General features: G+C 41.2%; 1 protein-coding gene across 1 annotated transcript; it reads left to right on the top strand.

Annotated features, from left to right (window-relative positions):
• The first annotated feature begins 17,964 nt into the window (after positions 1-17,964).
• LOC110148895 (cancer/testis antigen family 47 member B1-like) lies at positions 17,965-20,281 on the top strand. Its single transcript, XM_070464056.1, has 2 exons — positions 17,965-18,947; positions 19,776-20,281. Exons 1-2 carry the CDS (start codon positions 18,314-18,316, stop codon positions 20,003-20,005), a joined length of 864 nt encoding a protein of 287 aa, XP_070320157.1. The 5' UTR covers positions 17,965-18,313; the 3' UTR covers positions 20,006-20,281.
• Positions 20,282-20,402: the final 121 nt, after the last annotated feature.

Below are 20,402 nucleotides of genomic sequence, written 5' to 3'. Positions count from 1 at the left end.
CTCCTGGCCTGCCTGTCTTAATGAGATGATGGAGGACACTTGAGCAACTTGGCCTCGTAGTTCACCAGAGGAAGATAAAAGCCCTGAGGTGGGAAAGCAAAAGACCCTCAAGCTGTGCCCAGGAGACTGTTTTCTGTCACAGAGCCTGTGGCATGGACACTGGATTGTGCCACAATTGAGGGGGCCCCCATGCTGTTGAGAACAAGAAGAAAGAAAAAACTGTTGAGGGGAGGCAAATTCCTCAGGTTTCCCAAGAAAGATGTGGTGCTTCAGTTGTAGCATGTGTAAACTGTTTTCAGGACTTGATTAATATCATTAAGCAACTTAATGCCTTCAGAAAATTCCAGTTAGAACAGGCAAAAACAAAATCTAAACATCATAAAGTAATTCATGATACTGAGAGAAAGTTATGCCTCTATCAACCTGTATGATAAGAGATACAAAATCATCTTATGAGCTTACAGATGACGAAAATAAATGGAAACAAGGTATTGTGGAGGCAGTTGTTGAGGAAATTAAAAAGACAAAAATTGAGGAAAAGTCTGAAGGTAAAAACCACCCTGAAAGAATTCTTTATCTTGGCATGAAAGTTTTGAAGAATGCAGAATTGCTCAGAAATGTGATTCAGAAAGTCGATGAGCCTATTTTAGAGCACCTGAAATACTTGTTCGCAAGTTCTCAGATGCCGGAGAGCCTACAAATTTCACAGTTGAATTTCTCTGCATCCAGTGACTATTTATCAAATGAGGTGTTGACTAAAACATATCTAATAAAGTCACACCTGGGTGATTTTGATCCTTCTTTTCTCACGGACCACAAGGTATATGCTGCATTGGGTGCTAAATACATTGGAAATAGAATGTCACTCAGAATGCATTAAGGAACAGGACAGCAAAGGAAATGGACCTTCTAGAATAGAGTACAAAAAAACTTTCAAGGACTCATACTTCTGCTACTTTTGTACTCCGGAAATTCCTAAATTTAGAATACTAAGTGGGGTTGGTACAGGTAAAATTCCTGAAGATCAACTGCAGCTCCTTCATGAGTGTACAAGATCAGTATTATACTCAAAAGGACAAGACACACAGAATGACTATGACACAGGCAAAGAATCAAGAGAGAAGAAGCAAAGCAAGAGGAAGAAAATGATTAACCAGAAGTGGAAGAAGAACCCTAAAATAAACACGACTTTGTTGAGTGCAAGCTGCAGTGAGCCAAGGGCATTATATATCATTAGAGAATAGCTTAAACATACTCTGCACTGCTTATACCTTCTTTTTTTAAAAAAAAAATTCTAGGTAGCTAAATAAGCATCTTTTAAAAGGTTTTAAAACCAGTGCTTTCTTCTTAGAATTTTAATGGTCTCCACTTTTCTGCCAGATACATAGTTTACTGCATCCTTGAACATCCATAGTTTGGTTCTCGTGAAGTGCTTTTGTCATAGGTATATGCCTAGAGCTGTAAAATATCAGAATCCTTAATGGAAACTAAGAGTGGTTTAGAAAGCATTCCTGAGAAACCAATTGAAGTTGTTTTCTTTTTTCTTTTTTTTTTAAAAAACCAAAACACGTATGTAATATGTATGTGTGTGTGTGCGTGCAGTAGCTCAGACATGTCCAACTCTTTGCAACCCCACGAACTGTAGCCCACCAAGTTCTTCTGTCCATGATGTTTTTCAGGCATGAATACTGGAGTGGGTTACCATTTTCTCCTCCAGGGGAATCTTCCCTACCCAGGGATCAAACCCACGTCTCCTGCGTCTCCTATATTTGCAGACAAATTCTTTACCACTGAGCTACCTGGGAAATATTGTAATATGTATGCACATATTTAAAACAAATATACAAAATTATTAATTAAAAAAACTAATATTTTATATATATGTGTGTATATATACTATCTTTGCACTGTTTTTAAGTTTTTTATTTTTTTTTCTTTTCTTTCTTTTTTTTTTTATTTTTTATTTTATTTATTTATTTTTTTATTAGTTGGAGGCTAATTACTTTACATCATTATAGTAGTTTTTGTTATACATTGAAATGAATTAGCCATGGATTTACATGTACTCCCCATCCCGGTCCCCCCTCCCACCTCCCTCTCCACCCGATCCCTCTGGGTCTTCCCAGTGCACCAGGCCCGAGCACTTGTCTCATGTACCCAACCTGGGCTGGTGATCTGTTTCACCCTAGATAATATACATGTTTCAATGCTGTTCTCTTGAAACATCCCACCCTTGCCTTCTCCCAGAGTCCACAAGTCTGTTCTATACATCTGAGTCTCTTTTTCTGTTTTGCATATAGGGTTATCGTTACCATCTTTCTAAAGTCCATATATATGTGTTAGTATACTGTAATGGTCTTTATCTTTCTGGCTTACTTCGCTCTGTATAATGGGCTCCAGTTTCATCCATCTCATTAGAACTGATTCAAATGAATTCTTTTTAATGGCTGAGTAATATTCCATGGTGTATATGTACCACAGCTTCCTCATCCATTCATCTGCTGATGGGCATCTGGGTTGCTTCCATGTCCTGGCTATAATAAACAGTGCTGCGATGAACATTGGGGTGCACGTGTCTCTTTCAGATCTGGTTTCCTTGGTGTGTATGCCCAGAAGTGGGATTGCTGGGTCATATGGCAGTTCTATTTCCAGCTTTGTAAGAAATCTCCACACTGTTTTCCATAGTGGCTGTACTAATTTGCATTCCCACCAACAGTGTAAGAGGGTTCCCTTTTCTCCACACCCTCTCCAGCATTTATTGCTTGTAGACTTTTGGATAGCAGCCATCCTGACTGGCGTATAATGGTACCTCATTGTGGTTTTGATTTGCATTTCTCTGATAATGAGTGATGTTGAGCATCTTTTCATGCGTTTGTTAGCCATCTGTATGTCTTCCTTGGAGAAATGTCTGTTGAGTTCTTTGGCCCATTTTTTGATTGGGTCATTTAGTTTTCTGGAGTTGAGCTGGAGGAGTTGCTTGTATATTTTTGAGATTAATCCTTTGTCTGTTGCTTCGTTTGCTATTATTTTCTCCCAATCTGAGGGCTGTCTTTTCACCTTGCTTATAGTTTCCTTTGTTGTGCAAAAGCTTTTAAGTTTCATTAGGTCCCATTTGTTTATTTTTGCTTTTATTTCTGAAATTCTGGGATGTGGGTCATAGAGGATCCTGGTGTGATTTATGTCGGAGAGTGTTTTGCCTATGTTCTCCTCTAGGAGTTTGATAGTTTCTGGTCTTACATTTAGATCTTTAATCCATTTTGAGTTTATTTTTGTGTATGGTGTTAGAAAGTGTTCTAGTTTCATTCTTTTACAGGTGGTTGACCAGTTTTCCCAGCACCACTTGTTAAAGAGGTTATCTTTTTTCCATTGTATATCCTTGCCTCCTTTGTCGAAGATAAGCTGACCATAGGTTCGTGGATTTATCTCTGGGCTTTCTATTCTGTTCCATTGATCTATATTTCTGTCTTTGTGCCAGTACCATACTGTCTTGATGACTGTGGCTTTGTAGTAGAGTCTGAAGTCAGGCAGATTGATTCCTCCAGTTCCATTCTTCTTTCTCAGGATTACTTTGGCTATTCGAGGTTTTTTGTATTTCCATACAAATTGTGAAATTATTTGTTCTAGTTCTGTGAAAAATACTGTTGGTAGTTTGATAGGGATTGCATTGAATCTATAGATTACTTTGGGTAGTATAGCCATTTTGACAATATTGATTCTTCCAATCCATGAACACGGTATATTTCTCCATCTGCTTGTGTCCTCTTTGATTTCTTTCATCAGTGTTTTATAGTTTTCTATGTATAGGTCTTTTGTTTCTTTAGGTAGATATACTCCTAAGTATTTTATTCTTTTTGTTGCAATGGTGAATGGTATTGTTTCCTTAATTTCTCTTTCTGTTTTCTCATTGTTAGTGTATAGGAATGCAAGAGATTTCTGTGTGTTAATTTTATATCCTGCAACTTGACTGTATTCGTTGATTAGCTCAAGTAATTTTCTGGTAGAGTTTTTAGGGTTTTCTATGTAGAGGATCATGTCATCTGCAAACAGCGAGAGTTTCACTTCTTCTTTTCCTATCTGGATTCCTTTTACTTCTTTTTCTGCCCTGATTGCTGTGGCCAACACTTCCAAAACTATGTTGAATAGAAGTGGTGAGAGTGGGCACCCTTGTCTTGTTCCTGATTTCAGGGGAAATGCTTTCAATTTTTCACCATTGAGGGTGATGCTTGCTGTGGGTTTGTCATATATAGCTTTTATTATGTTGAGGTATGTTCTTTCTATTCCTGCTTTCTGGAGAGTTTTAATCATAAATGGATGTTGAATTTTGTCAAAGGCTTTTTCTGCATCTATTGAGATAATCATATGGTTTTTATCTTTCAATTTGTTAATGTGGTGTATTACATTGATTGATTTGTGGATATTAAAGAATCCTTGCATTCCTGGGATAAAGCCCACTTGGTCATGATGAATGATTTTTTTAATATGTTGTTGGATTCTGTTTGCTAGAATTTTGTTAAGAATTTTTGCATCTATGTTCATCAGTGATATTGGCCTGTAGTTTTCTTTTTTTGTGGCATCTTTGTCTGGTTTTGGAATTAGGGTGATGGTGGCCTCATAGAATGAGTTTGGAAGTTTACCTTCTTCTGCAATTTTCTGGAAGAGTTTGAGTAAGATAGGTGTTAGCTCTTCTCTAAATTTTTGGTAGAATTCAGCTGTGAAGCCATCTGGTCCTGGGCTTTTGTTTGCTGGAAGATTTCTGATTACAGTTTCGATTTCCTTGCTTGTGATCGTTTTGTTAAGATCTTCTATTTCTTCCTGGTTCAATTTTGGAAAGTTATACTTCTCTAAGAACTTGTCCATTTCTTCCAAGTTGTCCATTTTATTGGCATAGAGCTGCTGGTAGTAGTCTCTTATGATCCTTTGTATTTCAGTGTTGTCTGTTGTGATCTCTCCATTTTCATTTCTAATTTTGTCAATTTGGTTCTTCTCCCTTTGTTTCTTAATGAGTCTTGCTAATGGTTTGTCAATTTTGTTTATTTTTTCAAAAAACCAGCTCTTAGCTTTGTTAATTTTTGCTATGATCTCTTTAGTTTCTTTTGCATTTATTTCTGCCCTAATTTTTAAGATTTCTTTCCTTCTACTAACCCTGGGGTTCTTCATTTCTTCTTCCTCTAGTTGCTTTAGGTGTAGAGTTAGGTTATTTATTTGACTTTTTTCTTGTTTCTTGAGGTAGGCCTGTAATGCTATGAATCTTCCCCTTAGCACTGCTTTCATAGTGTCCCATAGGTTTTGGGTTGTTGTGTTATCATTTTCATTCATTTCTATGCATATTTTGATTTCTTTTTTGATTTCTTCTATGATTTGTTGGTTATTCAGAAGTGTGTTGTTTAGCCTCCATATGTTTGATATTTTTAATAATTTTTTTCCTGTAATTGAGATCTAATCTTACTGCACTGTGGTCAGAAAAGATGACTGGAATGATTTCAATCTTTTTGAATTTACCAAGACTAGATTTATGGCCCAGGATGTGATCTATTCTGGAGAAGGTTCCGTGTGCACTTGAGAAAAAGGTGAAGTTGATTGTTTTGGGGTGAAACGTCCTATAGATGTCAATTAGGTCTAGCTGGTCCATTGTGTCATTTAAAGTTTGTGTTTCCTTGTTCATTTTCTGTTTAGTTGATCTATCCATAGTTGTGAGTGGGGTATTAAAGTCTCCTACTATTATTGTGTTACTATTAATTTCCTCTTTCATACTCGTTAGCGTTTGCCTTACATATTGCGGTGCTCCTATGTTGGGTGCATATATATTTATAATTGTTATATCTTCTTCTTGGATTGATCCTTTGATCATTATGTAGTGTCCATCTTTGTCTCTTTTCACAGACTTAATTTGAAAGTCTATTTTATCTGATATGAGTATTGCGACTCCTGCTTTCTTTTGGTCTCCGTTTGCATGGAATATTTTTTTCCAGCCCTTCACTTTTAGTCTGTATGTGTCCCTTGCTTTGAGGTGGGACTCTTGTAGACAGCATATATAGGGGTCTTGCTTTTGTATCCATTCAGCCAGCCTTTGTCTTTTGGTTGGGGCATTCAACCCATTTACATTTAAGGTAATTATTGATAGGTATGGTCCCGTTGCCATTTATTTTGTTGTTTGGGGTTCACTTTTATACCACCTTTCTGCGTTTCCTGTCTAGAGAAGATCCTTTAGTATTTGTTGAAGAGCTGGTTTGGTGGTGGTGAATTCTCTCAGCTTTTGCTTGTCTGTAAAGCTTTTGAGTTCTCCTTCATATCTGAATGAGATCCTTGCTGGGTACAGTAATCTAGGTTGTAGGTTATTCTCTTTCATTACTTTAAGTATGTCCTGCCATTCCCTTCTGGCCTGAAGGGTTTCTATTGATAGATCAGCTGTTATCCTTATGGGAATCCCTTTGTGTGTTATTTGTTGTTTCTCCCTTGCTGCTTTTAATATTTGTTCTTTGTGTTTGATCTTTGTTAATTTGATTAATATGTGTCTTGGGGTGTTTCGCCTTGGGTTTATCCTGTTTGGGACTCTCTGGGTTTATTGGACTTGGTTGGCTATTTCCTTCCCCATTTTAGGGAAGTTTTCAGCTATTATCTCCTCGAGTATCTTCTCATGGCCTTTCTTTTTGTCTTCTTCTTCTGGGACTCCTATGATTCGAATGTTGGGGCGTTTCACATAGTCCCAGAGGTCCCTGAGGTTGTCCTCATTTTTTTTGATTCTTTTTTCTTTTTTCCTCTCTGCTTCATTTATTTCCACCATTTTATCTTCTAACTCACTTATCCTATCTTCTGTCTCTGTTATTCTAGTCATGGTTCCCTCCAGAGTGTTTTTGATCTCATTTATTTCATTATTAATTTTTAATTGATTTTTTTTTTATTTCTTCTAGGTCCTTGTTAAACATTTCTTGCATCTTCTCAATCTTTGTCTCCAGGCTATTTATTTGTAACTCCATTTTGTTTTCAAGATTTTGGATGATTTTTATTATCATTATTCTAAATTCTTTTTCAGGTAGATTCCCTATTTCCTCCTCTTTTGTTTGACTTGGTGGGCTTTTTTCATGTTCCTTTAGCTGTTGGGTATTTCTCTGCCTTTTCATCATGTTTAGATTGCTGTGTCTGGAGTGGGCTTTCTGTATTCTTGTGGTTTGAAGTTCCTTTTTATTGTGGAGGTTTCACCCAGTGGGTGGGGTTGGACGATTGGTTTGTCAAGTTTTCCTGGTTAGGGAAGCTTGTGTCAGCGTTCTGGTGCTTGGAATTGGATTTCTTCTCTCTGGAGTGCAATGGAGTGTCCAGTAATGAGTTTTGCGATGGGTCTCTGTGTTAGGTGTGACTTTGGAGAGCCTGTATGTTGACACTCAGGTCTATGTTCCCGCGTTGCTAAAGAATTTGCGTGGTATGTCTTGTACTAGAGCTTATTGGCTCCTGGGTGGTGGTTGGTTTTGGTGTAGGTCTGGAAGTTTTTGGATGGTCTCTTATTCCTTAATGTTCCGTGTGGTCAGGAGTTTTCTGGTTTTCTCAGGATTTGGGCTCAAGTCTCCTGCCTCTGGATTTCAGTTTTATTCTTCTAATAGTCTCAAGGCTTCTCCAACTATACAGTACTGATAATAAAACTTCTAGGTTAATGGTGAAAAGATTCTCCACCGTGAGAGACAACCAGAGAGGTTCACAGAGTTACATGAAGAATAGGAGAGGGAGGAAGGAGATAGAGGTGAGCAGGAGGAGAAAAAGGGGACTCAAGAGGAGAGAGACAGATCTACGCAGTTATCTGTTCCCAAAGTGTTCTCCGTAGCCCAGACACCCACAAAGATTCACAGAGTTGGATTGGGAAGAGAAGGGGAATGGAGGAAATAGAGGTGTTCTGAGGGAGAATAACAAAGATTGAAAATCTAGTGTAGAGGTTAGACTCTTTGAAATACAATATTTAAAAACAAAAACACACAAAAAAATTTAGAACTGTATATGAAGTTCAGTTTAAAAATAGGGTTTCTCTCTCTCTTTTTTTTTTGTGGCTATAGTGAAATGAAAGTGAAAGTTAAGGAATAATAGAGGAGTATTAGAGGACTCTAAAAGGAAATAGGAGAGAAAAACAAGAAAAAGAAAAAAAAAAAAAAGAAAAGAAAAAAAAAAAAAAAAGAAAAAAAATTTTTTTCCCAAATAAAAAAATCATAAAAATATATGAAAATGAAAGTTGAGGAGTAATGGGGGAGTAATAGGGAATTATAAAAGAAAATGAAAGAGAAAAAATAAAAAATTTTTTAAAAAAAAGGGAAAGAAAAAAAAATTTTTTTTTTTTTAATTAAAAAAAAAAATGTACATATATATCTAGGAATTTCTCTGAGGTTGTTGCGGTCAGCGTAGGTTCAGTTCAATTTCAGATAGCTCCTCTTTCCAGCTTACACTTCTCGATATCTGTAGGCCCCTTCCCGTGTAGTCGGTGTTACCTTCAGGGATTTTAATCTGTTGCACCGGTCCTTTCTGAAGTGGTTCCCTTTGTTTGTTTGGCTTCTGTTTGCCGTCTCTTTGGTGTCTAATTTCCGCCCTGATACAGGCAGGCGGAGGTGATCTCTTATTTAGGTTCTCTAGTTCAGTTCAGTCCTGCTACGGGGAGGGCGGGGCGCTGCAGACAGATACCGCTCTGTGTGGATAGCGCTCACCGTGTTCCGGCCACACTGGGTTTGCCCCGCTCACGGGTGTCTGTGCTTTCGCCATCTACACTGCTCAGGCTCCCGGCTGCTCTATATGGAGCGGGCCCTGCGTTGAGTGCGGTTCCAGTTTTCGGGTACTCCACAAAAGCGCAGATTCAGTTGCTCCTGCGTTTTGTGCCTTCCCCGGCCTGAGCGGTTCAGGCAGCCAGAGGCTTGGGCGTACTCTCCCGGGTGCAGCACGCCTTATCCCTCCGCGGCGAGCGGCCCAGGCAGCCAGAGGCTTGGGCGTATTCTCCCTAGGTGCGGCGCGCCTTTTCCCTCCGCGGCCCCAGCACGCACCGAAGTTGTTTTCAAATTAGCTTACATGACTGATGCCTTCATCATTGTGCAGTAGAAATGTAGTCTCTTGTACTCACTAGTACACAATGCACTTTTAACCTAACCATGTGCATGGTTAAGGGTTCCAGTAAAGCCACCTTCAATAACTGTCAGCTTATTTGAGGATCTTTGCATTGATGGTTAAAAGAAATTTAGAGACAAGTGATTCATCACTGGGGTGTTAATAAAGTCTTGTCTTCATTTTATACTTAGCAGAGCAGTTTTGTAGCACTCTACCTTCTAGGAATGCTACCTTTTCACCTTTTGGTAAACTTGGATCAGATTATTTTGTTGAAAGAAGGCTAAAATATCAAGGGGCAAAAGATGCTCTAGAGTTGTGGTCCCCCACGTTTTTAGCACCAGGGACAAGTTTCAAGGAAGACAATTTTTCCATGGACCAGGGAGGAGGGGGATGGTTTCAGGATGATTCAAGTGCATTACATTTATTGTGCACTTTATTTCTATTATTATTACATCAGCTCCACCTCAGATCATCAGGCATTAGATCCCAGAGGTTGGGGATGCCTGCTCTAGAGTCAGTCAGTCAGTTCAGTCCCTCAGTCATGTCTGATTCTCTGCGACCCCATGGACTGCAGCACACCAGGCCTCCCTGTCCATCACCAACTCTCGGAGCCTACTCAAACTCAGGTGCATCGAGTCAGTGATGCCATTCAACCATCTCATCCTCTGTCTCATGCTCTAGAGTAGTGGTTTTCAAAGTGCAGCTCCCAATATAATGGTCTAGGAGGTCACATAGTGCAAGTGAGCCCAGCCCTGCACTTTGGCTAAGACAACAGAGGAAGAGGCCCACCTCCATCTAAGGTAGGACCAACCCTAATTCTCTGGCTCAAAAGTGTTGTGGGTAAAGTGACCAGGACAGCAAGGGCTCATCTGGAGAGGAGACTAGAACTCCTTGGGGCTTGAGTCACATACCCCTCTGGGGATAATGATTTCATGGAGGTCGTAGAGAAAAGTGTAAGGCAAAAACTAATGACAGAAGAATACGGATGCTGTGATTCTATTTATATAATTATATAAAGTTTTAAAACATGCCAAAAATGCTATATACTTTGGGATATAAGCGTATATTTAACAACCTCTTTCATTTCCCATAAATTTAGACAAAATACACGGGAATGAAACCAAACTCACGACACCAGTTACTATTTGAGGAAAGGATGTGCAGACCTCCAACTCCATTTCTATCGTTTCATTTCTTAAACTCAGCAGAGATTACCTGGGCCCCAAGGAGGTTTCTCTTAATGCTCATACTAATATTGCTATAGTCTTAAGTGTGACTTTAAGTAGTAAATGGGTCTAATCTCTAGAATTAGGGTAAGAAAGTGGGTGAAAGGTAGTTAATCAGAGAAAGGGAGTTTGGGGGGAAGGCCTTGTTCTACAATTAGTTAAGGTTACTTAGATACCCATTCAGGGTGGCATTAACAGACTTCTTCTCTGATATGCTACAATAGCATACTTCACAAGCAGCCTCCCTACATCCCATCTCAAGACCCTCACTGTATGGAACCACAAAGAATCTTCTTCACCTTTCTGTCTTAAAGTACCAAATACCTCCAGAGACAAGCTGACCTGAGGCAAAGCTATGAAAGTGGAACAAGACTTGCATCCCTAGATCCTTTACCTCTTTTTTCAGGGACATCCTGTTAACTCTCAAGCAGTGGCCCCTGCTGTCCTTCTCAGTTCCACCATTATCTCCAAGTACCTGGAATCAGGGTCACTGTCACTCCCCATACAGGCTTCCTTTCCCTGGGAGCACCCTATACCCCCAGATCTTTTCTTTGTCTACTCATCTGCTCTCAAAATTCCTGTCCCAATTCCTCAAGACCCTGCCTTAATGTAATACCTGGCTAATGATATAAAAGTAATAGTATTTTCAGGTACGATGTGATACCATGTTAACTTACAATGTACTTACTCTGAAAGGTCCTATGAAATGATGCTAAGATAGGCAATTTCAGACCCCGTGGCAAAGTAAGGGAAGAAAATTTTAGAGGATTTTTAACTTACATTATGTAAAAAGACAGCAATTCAATGTGTAACCTCTCTGACCTCCAAAAGTTGAAATTTAGAATGAGCTAATGACAAAGCAAACAAACATTAACACTGACGCAATTCTCTGCCATCTTCTATGTACTTCTCATGGCCAAATTAAAAGACTTTTTTTTTCCTATGAACTTGTCCCCCTCAATCTAAAGATACTTATGTGTGTGTGTTAATCACTCAATCATGTCCGACTCTTTGCAACCTGACGGACTGTAGCCCAGCAGGCTCCTCTGTCCATGGGATTCTCCCTGCAAGAATACTGGAGTGGGTTGCCATTTCCTCCTCCAGAGGATCTTCCCAAGCCAGGATTGAACTTGGGTCTCCGGCATTGCAGGCAGATTTTTTACCATCCCTTTGGCAATATGAGATGTACTGGTATATAGAGAAATTACCCAAACTTTACTGACATTCAAGGCTCAACTTTAATCTCACCCAAATTCATAAATGTGATCCTACACACAGTAGCATTTGACTTTGTAACTTGTACAATTAACCAATATAGAGAAAGCAAGTTGTTTATAGTCATTTAACAAATGTTTAAGAGGTCTCCTTGGTGGCTCAGGGGTGAAGAATCTGCTTGCCAATGCAGGGGATGTGGGTTCAATTACTGGTCCAGGAGCCACTACTGAGCTCACACGCCTAGAGCCATGCTCCACAACAAGAGAAGCCACCACAATGAGAAGCCTGCACACTGCAACTAGAGAGTAGCCCCTGCTTGCTGCAACTAGAGAAAAGCCCATGCAGCAATGAAGACCCAGTGCAGCCATAAATAAATAAATCTTTAAAATAAATAAATAAATATCTGAGTATTTACCCTGTTCCAGATATCATTCTAGGTATTTGGGGGACATAGTGAGGAAAACAGACAATAAGCCTTGCTTTTGTGGCACTTAACTCTTGGTGATGGTCGGGGAGGCTGGGGAGTGAGGATAGGAGTAATAAAAACAAAGATAAAATTTATTAAATGGGAAAAGTTCAAAGCTATGAAGCAAATAGAAAGGGTGGTAATATAAGAGTGTTTGGGGTGGCAGTGGATGACAAGTTGTAGTCAGGGATGATCCCCTGTGAGTGTTCTTTGACTAAAACCTGAATTCCAAGGAGGAGGCAGCCATAGGACAATTTGGGAGGAAGATTCCCATGAAAATTACTAAGAACATAAAAGTGGGGGAGGGGCATTTCTTCTGTACAGAAGGCAAGCATTTACTGATTGAGGGTAGACAAGAGGACCAAATTAAAATTCTGCTTCCTCTGAATAAAAGGGCATGCTTAGAAGATGAGGAGACTGGGACAAACCTCACTGCTGCTGCTAAGTCACTTCAATCGTATCTGACTCTGCAACCCCATAGACGGCAGCCCATCAGCCTCCCCCATCCCTGGGATTCTCCAGGCAAGAAGACTGGAGTGGGTTGCCATTTCCTTCTCCAATGCATGAAAATGAAAAGTGAAAGTGAAGTCACTCAGTCGTGTCCAACTCTTAGCAACCCCATGGACCGCAGCCTACCAGGCTCCTCCGTCCATGGGATTTTCCAGGCAAGAGTACTGGAGTGGGGTGCCATTGCCTTCTCCGTAATTCTGTTCATGTTCATTGTATATTATCATGTTAAATATTCACAAAAACCCTGTGGGGTGGTAATTATTCTCTTTGTTAAGATGAAACCAAGGACCATATGGAAAGTTTACCCTAAGCCACACAGCTTTTAACAACAAAGGGACAGAAAACTTAACATGGTCAAGAATATCTGTTTGCAATCAACAGCCAACTTCCTATTATATAATGGTTGGAGACTGGGATTCTCTAATCAAAGAGAAGAATTAACAATCATCGTTTCTTGCTAACTCAGAAAAATAAAACTGAGCTATTTACTAAATAGCAGAGTGATCATTTTCTAGATAGTGAAATTAAGGGTGATTTTTATTTTCTTAATCCAGGCTCTGTTCCTTACTGGCTGTGTATCCTTGAGAATGTTGCTAAACATCTCTGTGTTTTGGTTTCCTTATTTGCAAAAGATGGCTAATAACAGTACTCACATCATAAGGCTGTTGCAAGGAGTAAATAAAATAATCTATGTGTTTAAAATAGTGCCCAACCTATAAGTACTTAATAAATGCTAATGATTATCATTACCTCAATATAATTTTAATTTGAATTATTTGAGCATATGTCCATATGTTCAAAAGCCATTTGTCCATATGTTTCAAAACCATTTGTATTTATCTATGATTTATCTATACATGTCTTTTGCTTATATTTCTATTATTATCTTGTTCATTTGTGTGGGCAAGATATGTGTGGTTTTTTAATTCCCTCTTTAGTCTTATGTGTTTTATTAATCTGTTGTACAAAGAATATGTATTATTTTTATAAAGAAGAAAAGTGTGGGATACTAAAACTTGCTCGAAAGACCTTGGAGGGCCTTAGCAGAACTTTTCTTGACTCAACTCATTCCTAAATGCACCAAAACTCTTCTGCTAACTCTACCGCCATCTCAATGTTTTTTTTTGCTTTGGAGGCCAACCTCCATTTCAGGGCAAAGGGCAAACTCTTTACTGGAACTTTCATGGCCCTATCTACTTTAAAGACCCATCTGCCACTCAGATCTACACTCCTGCCATTTTACTCTGTGGCTAGGTACACACCAACACACCTTTGCCACTGTTCATGCTGCTTCCTTTGCCTATAGTAACCTCCCTGCCCCCTGCCTTTTTACTGCCACTTGAACTCCTAGCTTCAGGACCCCCTGAAATGCCCCCTCTTGAGCATTATCCCAGGCACCAGCCCACCCCCTTCATCTACCGGCCATAGCTAATCATCCACTCTCCCATGCTTCTTTAGCACTTTGTGCTCATCCTTGTCATAGCATTTGAAGGAGTGTGTCATCATTGCCCAAGTGTCTGTCCAACCCTCTAGATTATAAACCAGAACAAGCCATGGGTCTTAGATACCTGAGTCCCCAATCTCTAACATAGTTCCAGGTATATAGTAGGTGCTTACATGTGCCCAGTGAATGCTTAAATGACTAGGGTCTGGAGTGTTTGTCCTATAGCTTCAAGTGGACAGACTAGTTTTCCATGACCTGGAAAGACACTTGTATGATTTATCTTATTTTGTTTGCTTTGTTTGTTAACATGCTATCTCCTCTAAAGTGAATAGTGATGGTCTTGTTGAAAGTTCTGAAAAAAGAATGTACAGAGATAGGAGGAAATAAAGAAAGCATTAATACTCTGGTTTCATGGGTGGGGCGACTTCCCTGGTGGCTCAGATGGTAAAAAATAGCAGACCCAGATTCGATCCCTGGATCAGGAAGATCCCCTGGAGAAGGGAATGGCAACCCACTCCAGCATTCTTGCCTGAAAAATCCCATAGACAGAAGAGCCTGGTGGGCTACAGTCCATGGGGTCAAAATTTCTATAGAGGGGGAAAAAAACCTGTCTACCTGGGAGTATGTGCTTCTCCGCTAAAGAAGAGTGGAGGCAGTCCTGTCACAGCATGGGATAGGAAATGGGAGTGCCCTAATTAAGCACCTTCCTCACCCCAGGACCTCCATCACATCACCCAGATCTGCCCTCTGGCCAGAAACATTTGCTTCCTTTTCCCACCCCTCAGTTCAATTCAGTCACTCACTTGTGTCCAACTTTTTGTGACCCCATAGACTGCAGCACACCAGGCTTCCCTGTCCATCACCAACTCCCGGAGTTTACTCAAACTCATGTCCATTGAGTCGGTGATGCCATCCAACCATCTCATCCTCTGTTGTCCCCGTCTCCTCCTGCCTTCAATCTTTCCCAGCATCAGGGTCTTTTCAAATGAGTCAGTTCTTCGCATCAAGTGGCCAAAGTATTGGAGTTTCAGCTTCAACATCAGTCCTTCCAATGAATATTCAGGACTGATCTCCTTTAGGATTGACTGGTTTGATCTCCTTGCAGTCCAAGGGACTCTCAAGAGTCTTCTCCAACACCACAGTTCAAAAGCATCAATTCTTTGGTGCTCAGCTTTCCTTATGGTCCAACTCTCACATCCATACATGACTACTGGAAAAACCATAGCTTTGACTAGATGGACCTTCCTATTCCTAAAGTGAAAGTGAAAGTGAAGTCATGTCCAACTCTTTGCAACCCCATGGGCTGTAGCCTACTAGGCTCCTCTGTCCATGGGATTTTCCAGGCAAGAGTACTGGAATGGGTTGCCATTCCCTTCTCCAGGGGATCTTCTCAACCCAGGGATCGAACCCGGGTCTCCCACACTGCAGACAGACGCTTTACTGTCTGAGCCATCAGGGAAGGCCACGGGCTTTTTTACAGCCAGGGGCCCACTGGGGTTTACAAGCGCATTTTAACAAGGGCCACACAGAGACAACATCCTGTCTTTATTGTTCGGGCCTGTTGCCCATCTTTTGGGTCTAACACCTCCCTCCTCTGAGAAGCCTTTTCTGAGAAAAAAACTTTGAGTGCCTTTTGACTCACTTGTTTGAGTTCATGCATTACAGTGTAAAGATGGAAATGTTTTACACCATCAGTGTCCTCCAGCCAAAGATCACAAAACATGCCTGTAGTTGAGTGAGCTCAGTTTGCTATTCATCGCAGTAAGGGAGAACACACATCATGGGGGAACCACGTGGTGTCTTAACAAGCATCAGAAAGAACCTGTTACAGAGGTTGGGGTTTGGTTGAATAATTTGGGGAAGTTTTGCCTTCAAGGAAAGAGGGGTTTGCCCTAGATTAGATGTCTTTAGGTAGCTGAGGCAATTGTCTGATTGGTATTTGAGTAAATCTTACCTGTAGGAAGAGGAAACTAGAACCAGGATAAAGATGTAATTGGTAAAGAAGTTGTAGACATTCATTTTAGTCAAGATGGGGGGATGTTTAGTACTGTATTACCTTGTTTTTGGTCCTATTTTGTCTCCTTTCAGTACGGTCTCAGAGTGACCATGTCTGATGTTGATGTTCTATGACACTGTTCTATGACAAGTTCAATAGGAAATAAGATGGCCAAAGCTGATGTGTGAGGTATGTTTCAATTCCAGATTAAAGGTCAGGAGATTGGTCCTAGTCCTGGCTCTTTGACTAACTGGCATGACTTTAGGGGAGCCAGTTAGCAGCTCTAAACCTTAGTTTCCCCATTTAAAAAAGAATGGTCTTAGATTCTATATCTGAAGGCCTTTCCAGCTCTGAAACTCTAGGAGAATCTGTGTTTCTCTTGCATCTCTTCCATCTTTATAGAAAATGCTAAAGGGGACTTGGCCACACATCCTTATGTGTGTGCATGCTAAGTTGCCTTAGTTGTGTCCGACTCTGTGTGACCCTATGGACTATAGCCCACCAGGCTCCTCTGTCCATAGAATTCTCCAGGCAAGAATACTGGAATGGATTGCCATGCCCTCCTCCAGGGGATCTTCCCAACCCAGGGATCAAACCCATGTCTCTTACATCTCCTGCATTGGCAGGCAGGTTCTTTACCACTAGCACCACCCCAGAAGTCCACGCATCCTTATAGAGGGGAATTAATACTTAACAAATGTTATTATAGGTGATCTGTTTAAAAATCAACTGAGATTTTAATCTTAACACTGTGTGTCATTATTGATTCCAAGTTAATGAGTTAAATTTAAACATTCAGAAGATATCCAAAAGGAATAAAGTATAAAATTCATTTCTGGATGAGAAAAGATTTGAATTTATGATGTTAAAACCAAGAAAAAAGAAAATATCATTAGATTTTACAACATAAAAATGAAAAACTACATACTTAGAAACATTAACCAACTTAGAAGGCAAAATCAAACTGAAAAAACATTTTCAACAAATGCTCAGTACCCTAAATATAATTCTATCTTGTTCCATCTACCTAACTCATATTTTGATTGAACTCCACCTATACAGATGATGAAACTGAGACCTAGAAATGATAAGTAACTCTTCCAAGATCACTTAGGACAGCAAATGTTAAACCAACTCAAACCTCAGATTGGGATTCTGCCTTTTTTTTGCTGTCTTTATAATGAGAATTTTGGATTAGAGATTATTGACATTGCCTTCCAAATTTAAACCAATGATTTACAGCAACACCATGCTCCATTCCTGAGGTGAGACAGAGGAAAAATAAAAACACTAAAATTTGGTTGGATTAATGAAAGAAAAAAAAATCCCTCTTTACAATTATGAGACTTATTAGTATTTTCCCTGAATGTAATATCCAGATGTAATTTACTGTCTTTTTCAAAAAATATTTTTAGTGCTACAAAACTTTTTTTACAGAATGACTGTAAAAGCAGTTAATTTCTGTGTAATTTTCAAAATTACACTTGAGGTCTGGACTAAGTGGATCTTGAGATCAATAAAAAGTCTGGGACTGTTACCTCTGAAACATCCTAAGAAGATGGCCCTTTTAATGTCTGTCATGCTTAGCTCTTAGGAGATGACCTGATCTTTTAAAGAAACCTCTTTTTTATTCAGTCTTCAAAGCTTTAAGTGAATTTGTCTGGGTTCATTATACACCTTCTAGCTCCTAACTTCTTCAACACTTCTTCGACGTTCAGTTCTGACTGCATTCATTTCAATTTGTCTACTCTTTTCCAACTATTTTTAACCAAGTTAAATCGTCCAAATTCTCTTTCTCTTCTTGAGAAGTTTTTAGTACTGCTAACATCTGAGATATACAACATTTTTATGACCCTGTCTCTATTCACATGAGCCATTACCAGGTGGAAATTCCCAGGTGGGAAATTTCTCACAGTTCACATGGCCCAGGATGCCTTCATAAATAATTTCCTGCACAATCACATAAAGGACAGGAGCCTAGACGACCTCAACACATGTCAGAACCCTAAGGCGTCAAAGAACAAGAAGGCAACTGTGAGCAATTTGACAACCAAGGGCCTTGGCCGTTCATTGGACACAGAGCACGTCAATCTTTGTTTGTCAGCAAATGAGTCCAACGCTCGTGACAAGGCGGCGCGTGATCCTGTCTACTCTTCTGGCCCCGCCCCTCAACTGTGGCCTGGCTCCACTGCCTGAGGCCCGGCTTCCGGGGGTCGCTTCCGCTGTTGGCCGCCTACCCTCCCGGTCGTGGGGCCTCCTCTGTGGTCCCTTCAGTGACTGCCTCATTCCTTCTCACTGCCCTCAGCCTCCGCTCAGGGCAGCCATTTCTGGTGCCACCACCTGCGCCACTGCTGTTGTCGCCTGCCCAGCTGAGGTAACTGCCCGCTGCCATGTCCACCACGGGGGATGGAGATCCGGCCCCTGGCAGGCAGGAAGGCCCAGCAGGTGCGGCAGGGGCACAGGCCGGAGCCCGCGAAGGTGTGGACCACAACTCCGGGCCTCGCGGGGGTGACGCCATGCCTGAGGCCCAGGCGGGTGGTGTCGTGGGGGCCTCAGGAGGCCTGAGGGAGGCGGCCATGGAGGGCAGGAGCACCGAGGAAGACTCAGACATCGGGCCGGCAGAGGAGGGGGAAGAGGAGGAAGAGGAGGGCGGCGTGGACCGCATGGTGGGCGCACGCCACTTCCCCATGTTCACCTTCCGCTTAACGTTCATGGGGCTGGTACACTCAGTGCTCAACCGTTTGTACCACAACAACCACATCCTCGTCCGACCCTCTGATGTCCAAGTGCCGGTCCCGCGCCGGCCCCGGCCCCGCTTGTCTCATCTCAGCTCGGCCGCCACGGCCGGGTTCCCCGAGGTCCAGGTGCCGTCGGTTGGCACGTCGGTTGGACCAGGGGCAGGGCCGGTGGAGGAAGCCCAGGAGGCCGAGGAAGCCCAGGAGGCCTCTTTATCGGAGATGGCCGCCAAAGAGTCTGAGGAATCCAGCTTGTGGGAAATGGCGCAGGAGCCAGCCGCGCCTGCGGGTGAGCCTCGAGGGGTGGAGGGGGGTGGATTTGGGGTGGATGGAAACACTGGCAGCTGCAGGCCGGGTCTGGGGACCAGGGATCCCAAGGAGGGGGCAGGCTCAGAGCAGGGGGCCTCGGGAGTCAAGGCCTCTGAATCAAAGGCCAGGGGGGCCCAGTAGAAGCCCAACTCCATAACAACTTCTTTGGTCCGGGGGGAAAATAAGCTGCACTCTACCAACCCTGGTAAGAGGTCTGAGATGATTGGTGCCAGTTATGAGCCCATAGGTGAAGGTCAGTGGAGGCAGGTGTTCGAGAGAGTTGGGGAGGACATGGAAGAGAACAAGCAAATGGTATACCTCATATTTAGTTCATGGCTTTTTTAAATGGCAAGATTCTTAAAAAGTTAATCCCAAAACATTATGAACTCATACAGGAACACTTGGTCAAAATGAAATATTCAGGGGATTGAGGAACTAATGAGCTTCCCCATAGAATTTGTTATTGAGGCGAAACATTTTGGCAAGAAAGTTCTGACCAAAACATCCAGAATGCATCAGACTCAGAGGATTCTGATCCTTGACCAGAAGTAATCAGTAGCACAGGGTGACAGATCTACTAGAAAAGAATGAATAATGTGATTGCGAAAATGATCAAGCAGCAGCAAAGTGAGGGCCATGGAAGTGGTGTATCCACCAGAAGGAAGGCCCCCAGTTACTCTTTTCTTAGTTGCTTCTGTCCTCCTGCTTCTCCTAAGGGTAGAGTACTGGATATCTTGCTATTCCTCATGAGTTGGGATTTTCTTTTCTGTGAATGTCTGGTCCCAAAGTCTATTATTCTTCTCTCAAGAAACAACTGAATGCCAGAATGAGAACTCCAAAGAAGCAGCCCAGGGCACCGAAAGTGAGGTGAAAGAAAAGGAGTATAACAAAAAACAAGAAGAACCAGAAAAGGATCTGGACCCAGCAAAGGACAGGCCCAGAAAGTCCAGGTATTGGTGTATAGCTTTAAAAATAACCCAGCTATTCCAAGGCATTTACCAGTTTTGTTTTTGCTTTTTAATTCTCAGAGTAAATTAAGAAAATGTTTGTTTAAAATTAGTTCAACAACTCAAATTTACCTAATGTTTATAGAACATTCCTGCACCCAGTAATACAAAGAGCATGAAGTGAAATATACTTCATGGCTTCTCATTTGTTCTTATGAGGTCTTTTGTCCTCTATCTGTAAGACTACCAACAAGTTGTAAATGTATCGGTACCTAAGACCAGTATTTCTTTAGAAACAGTGACTAAAAGCAGCAGCAGCTGGTCTGTGCACTAGTTTGGCCTTCATTTCTTGACCACAGAAGTGTAGTCTCCTGCACTAAGAGATGACGTCTTTTAGAATGTAACTACTTACAAATAGCAAAACGTTCAGAATTTCAAGTAGGACCACATTTAGTGATTAATACTTAAACATTTGTTCAGTTGTAGAT

Source organism: Odocoileus virginianus, unplaced genomic scaffold (genome assembly GCF_023699985.2).
Source record: "Odocoileus virginianus isolate 20LAN1187 ecotype Illinois unplaced genomic scaffold, Ovbor_1.2 Unplaced_Contig_12, whole genome shotgun sequence".
Classification (NCBI taxonomy): domain Eukaryota; kingdom Metazoa; phylum Chordata; class Mammalia; order Artiodactyla; family Cervidae; genus Odocoileus; species Odocoileus virginianus.
This window is presented reverse-complemented; position numbering and strand designations above follow the sequence as displayed.

Excerpts from the sequence above, each read along its gene's own strand:
- LOC110148895 (XM_070464056.1), top strand. The coding sequence starts at position 18,314 with ATGTCCACCACGGGGGATGGAGATCCGGCCCCTGGCAGGCAGGAAGGC. Across the intron at positions 18,948-19,775 it reads GGAGCCAGCCGCGCCTGCGG|AAACAACTGAATGCCAGAAT; the intron begins GTGAGCCTCGAG and ends TCTTCTCTCAAG.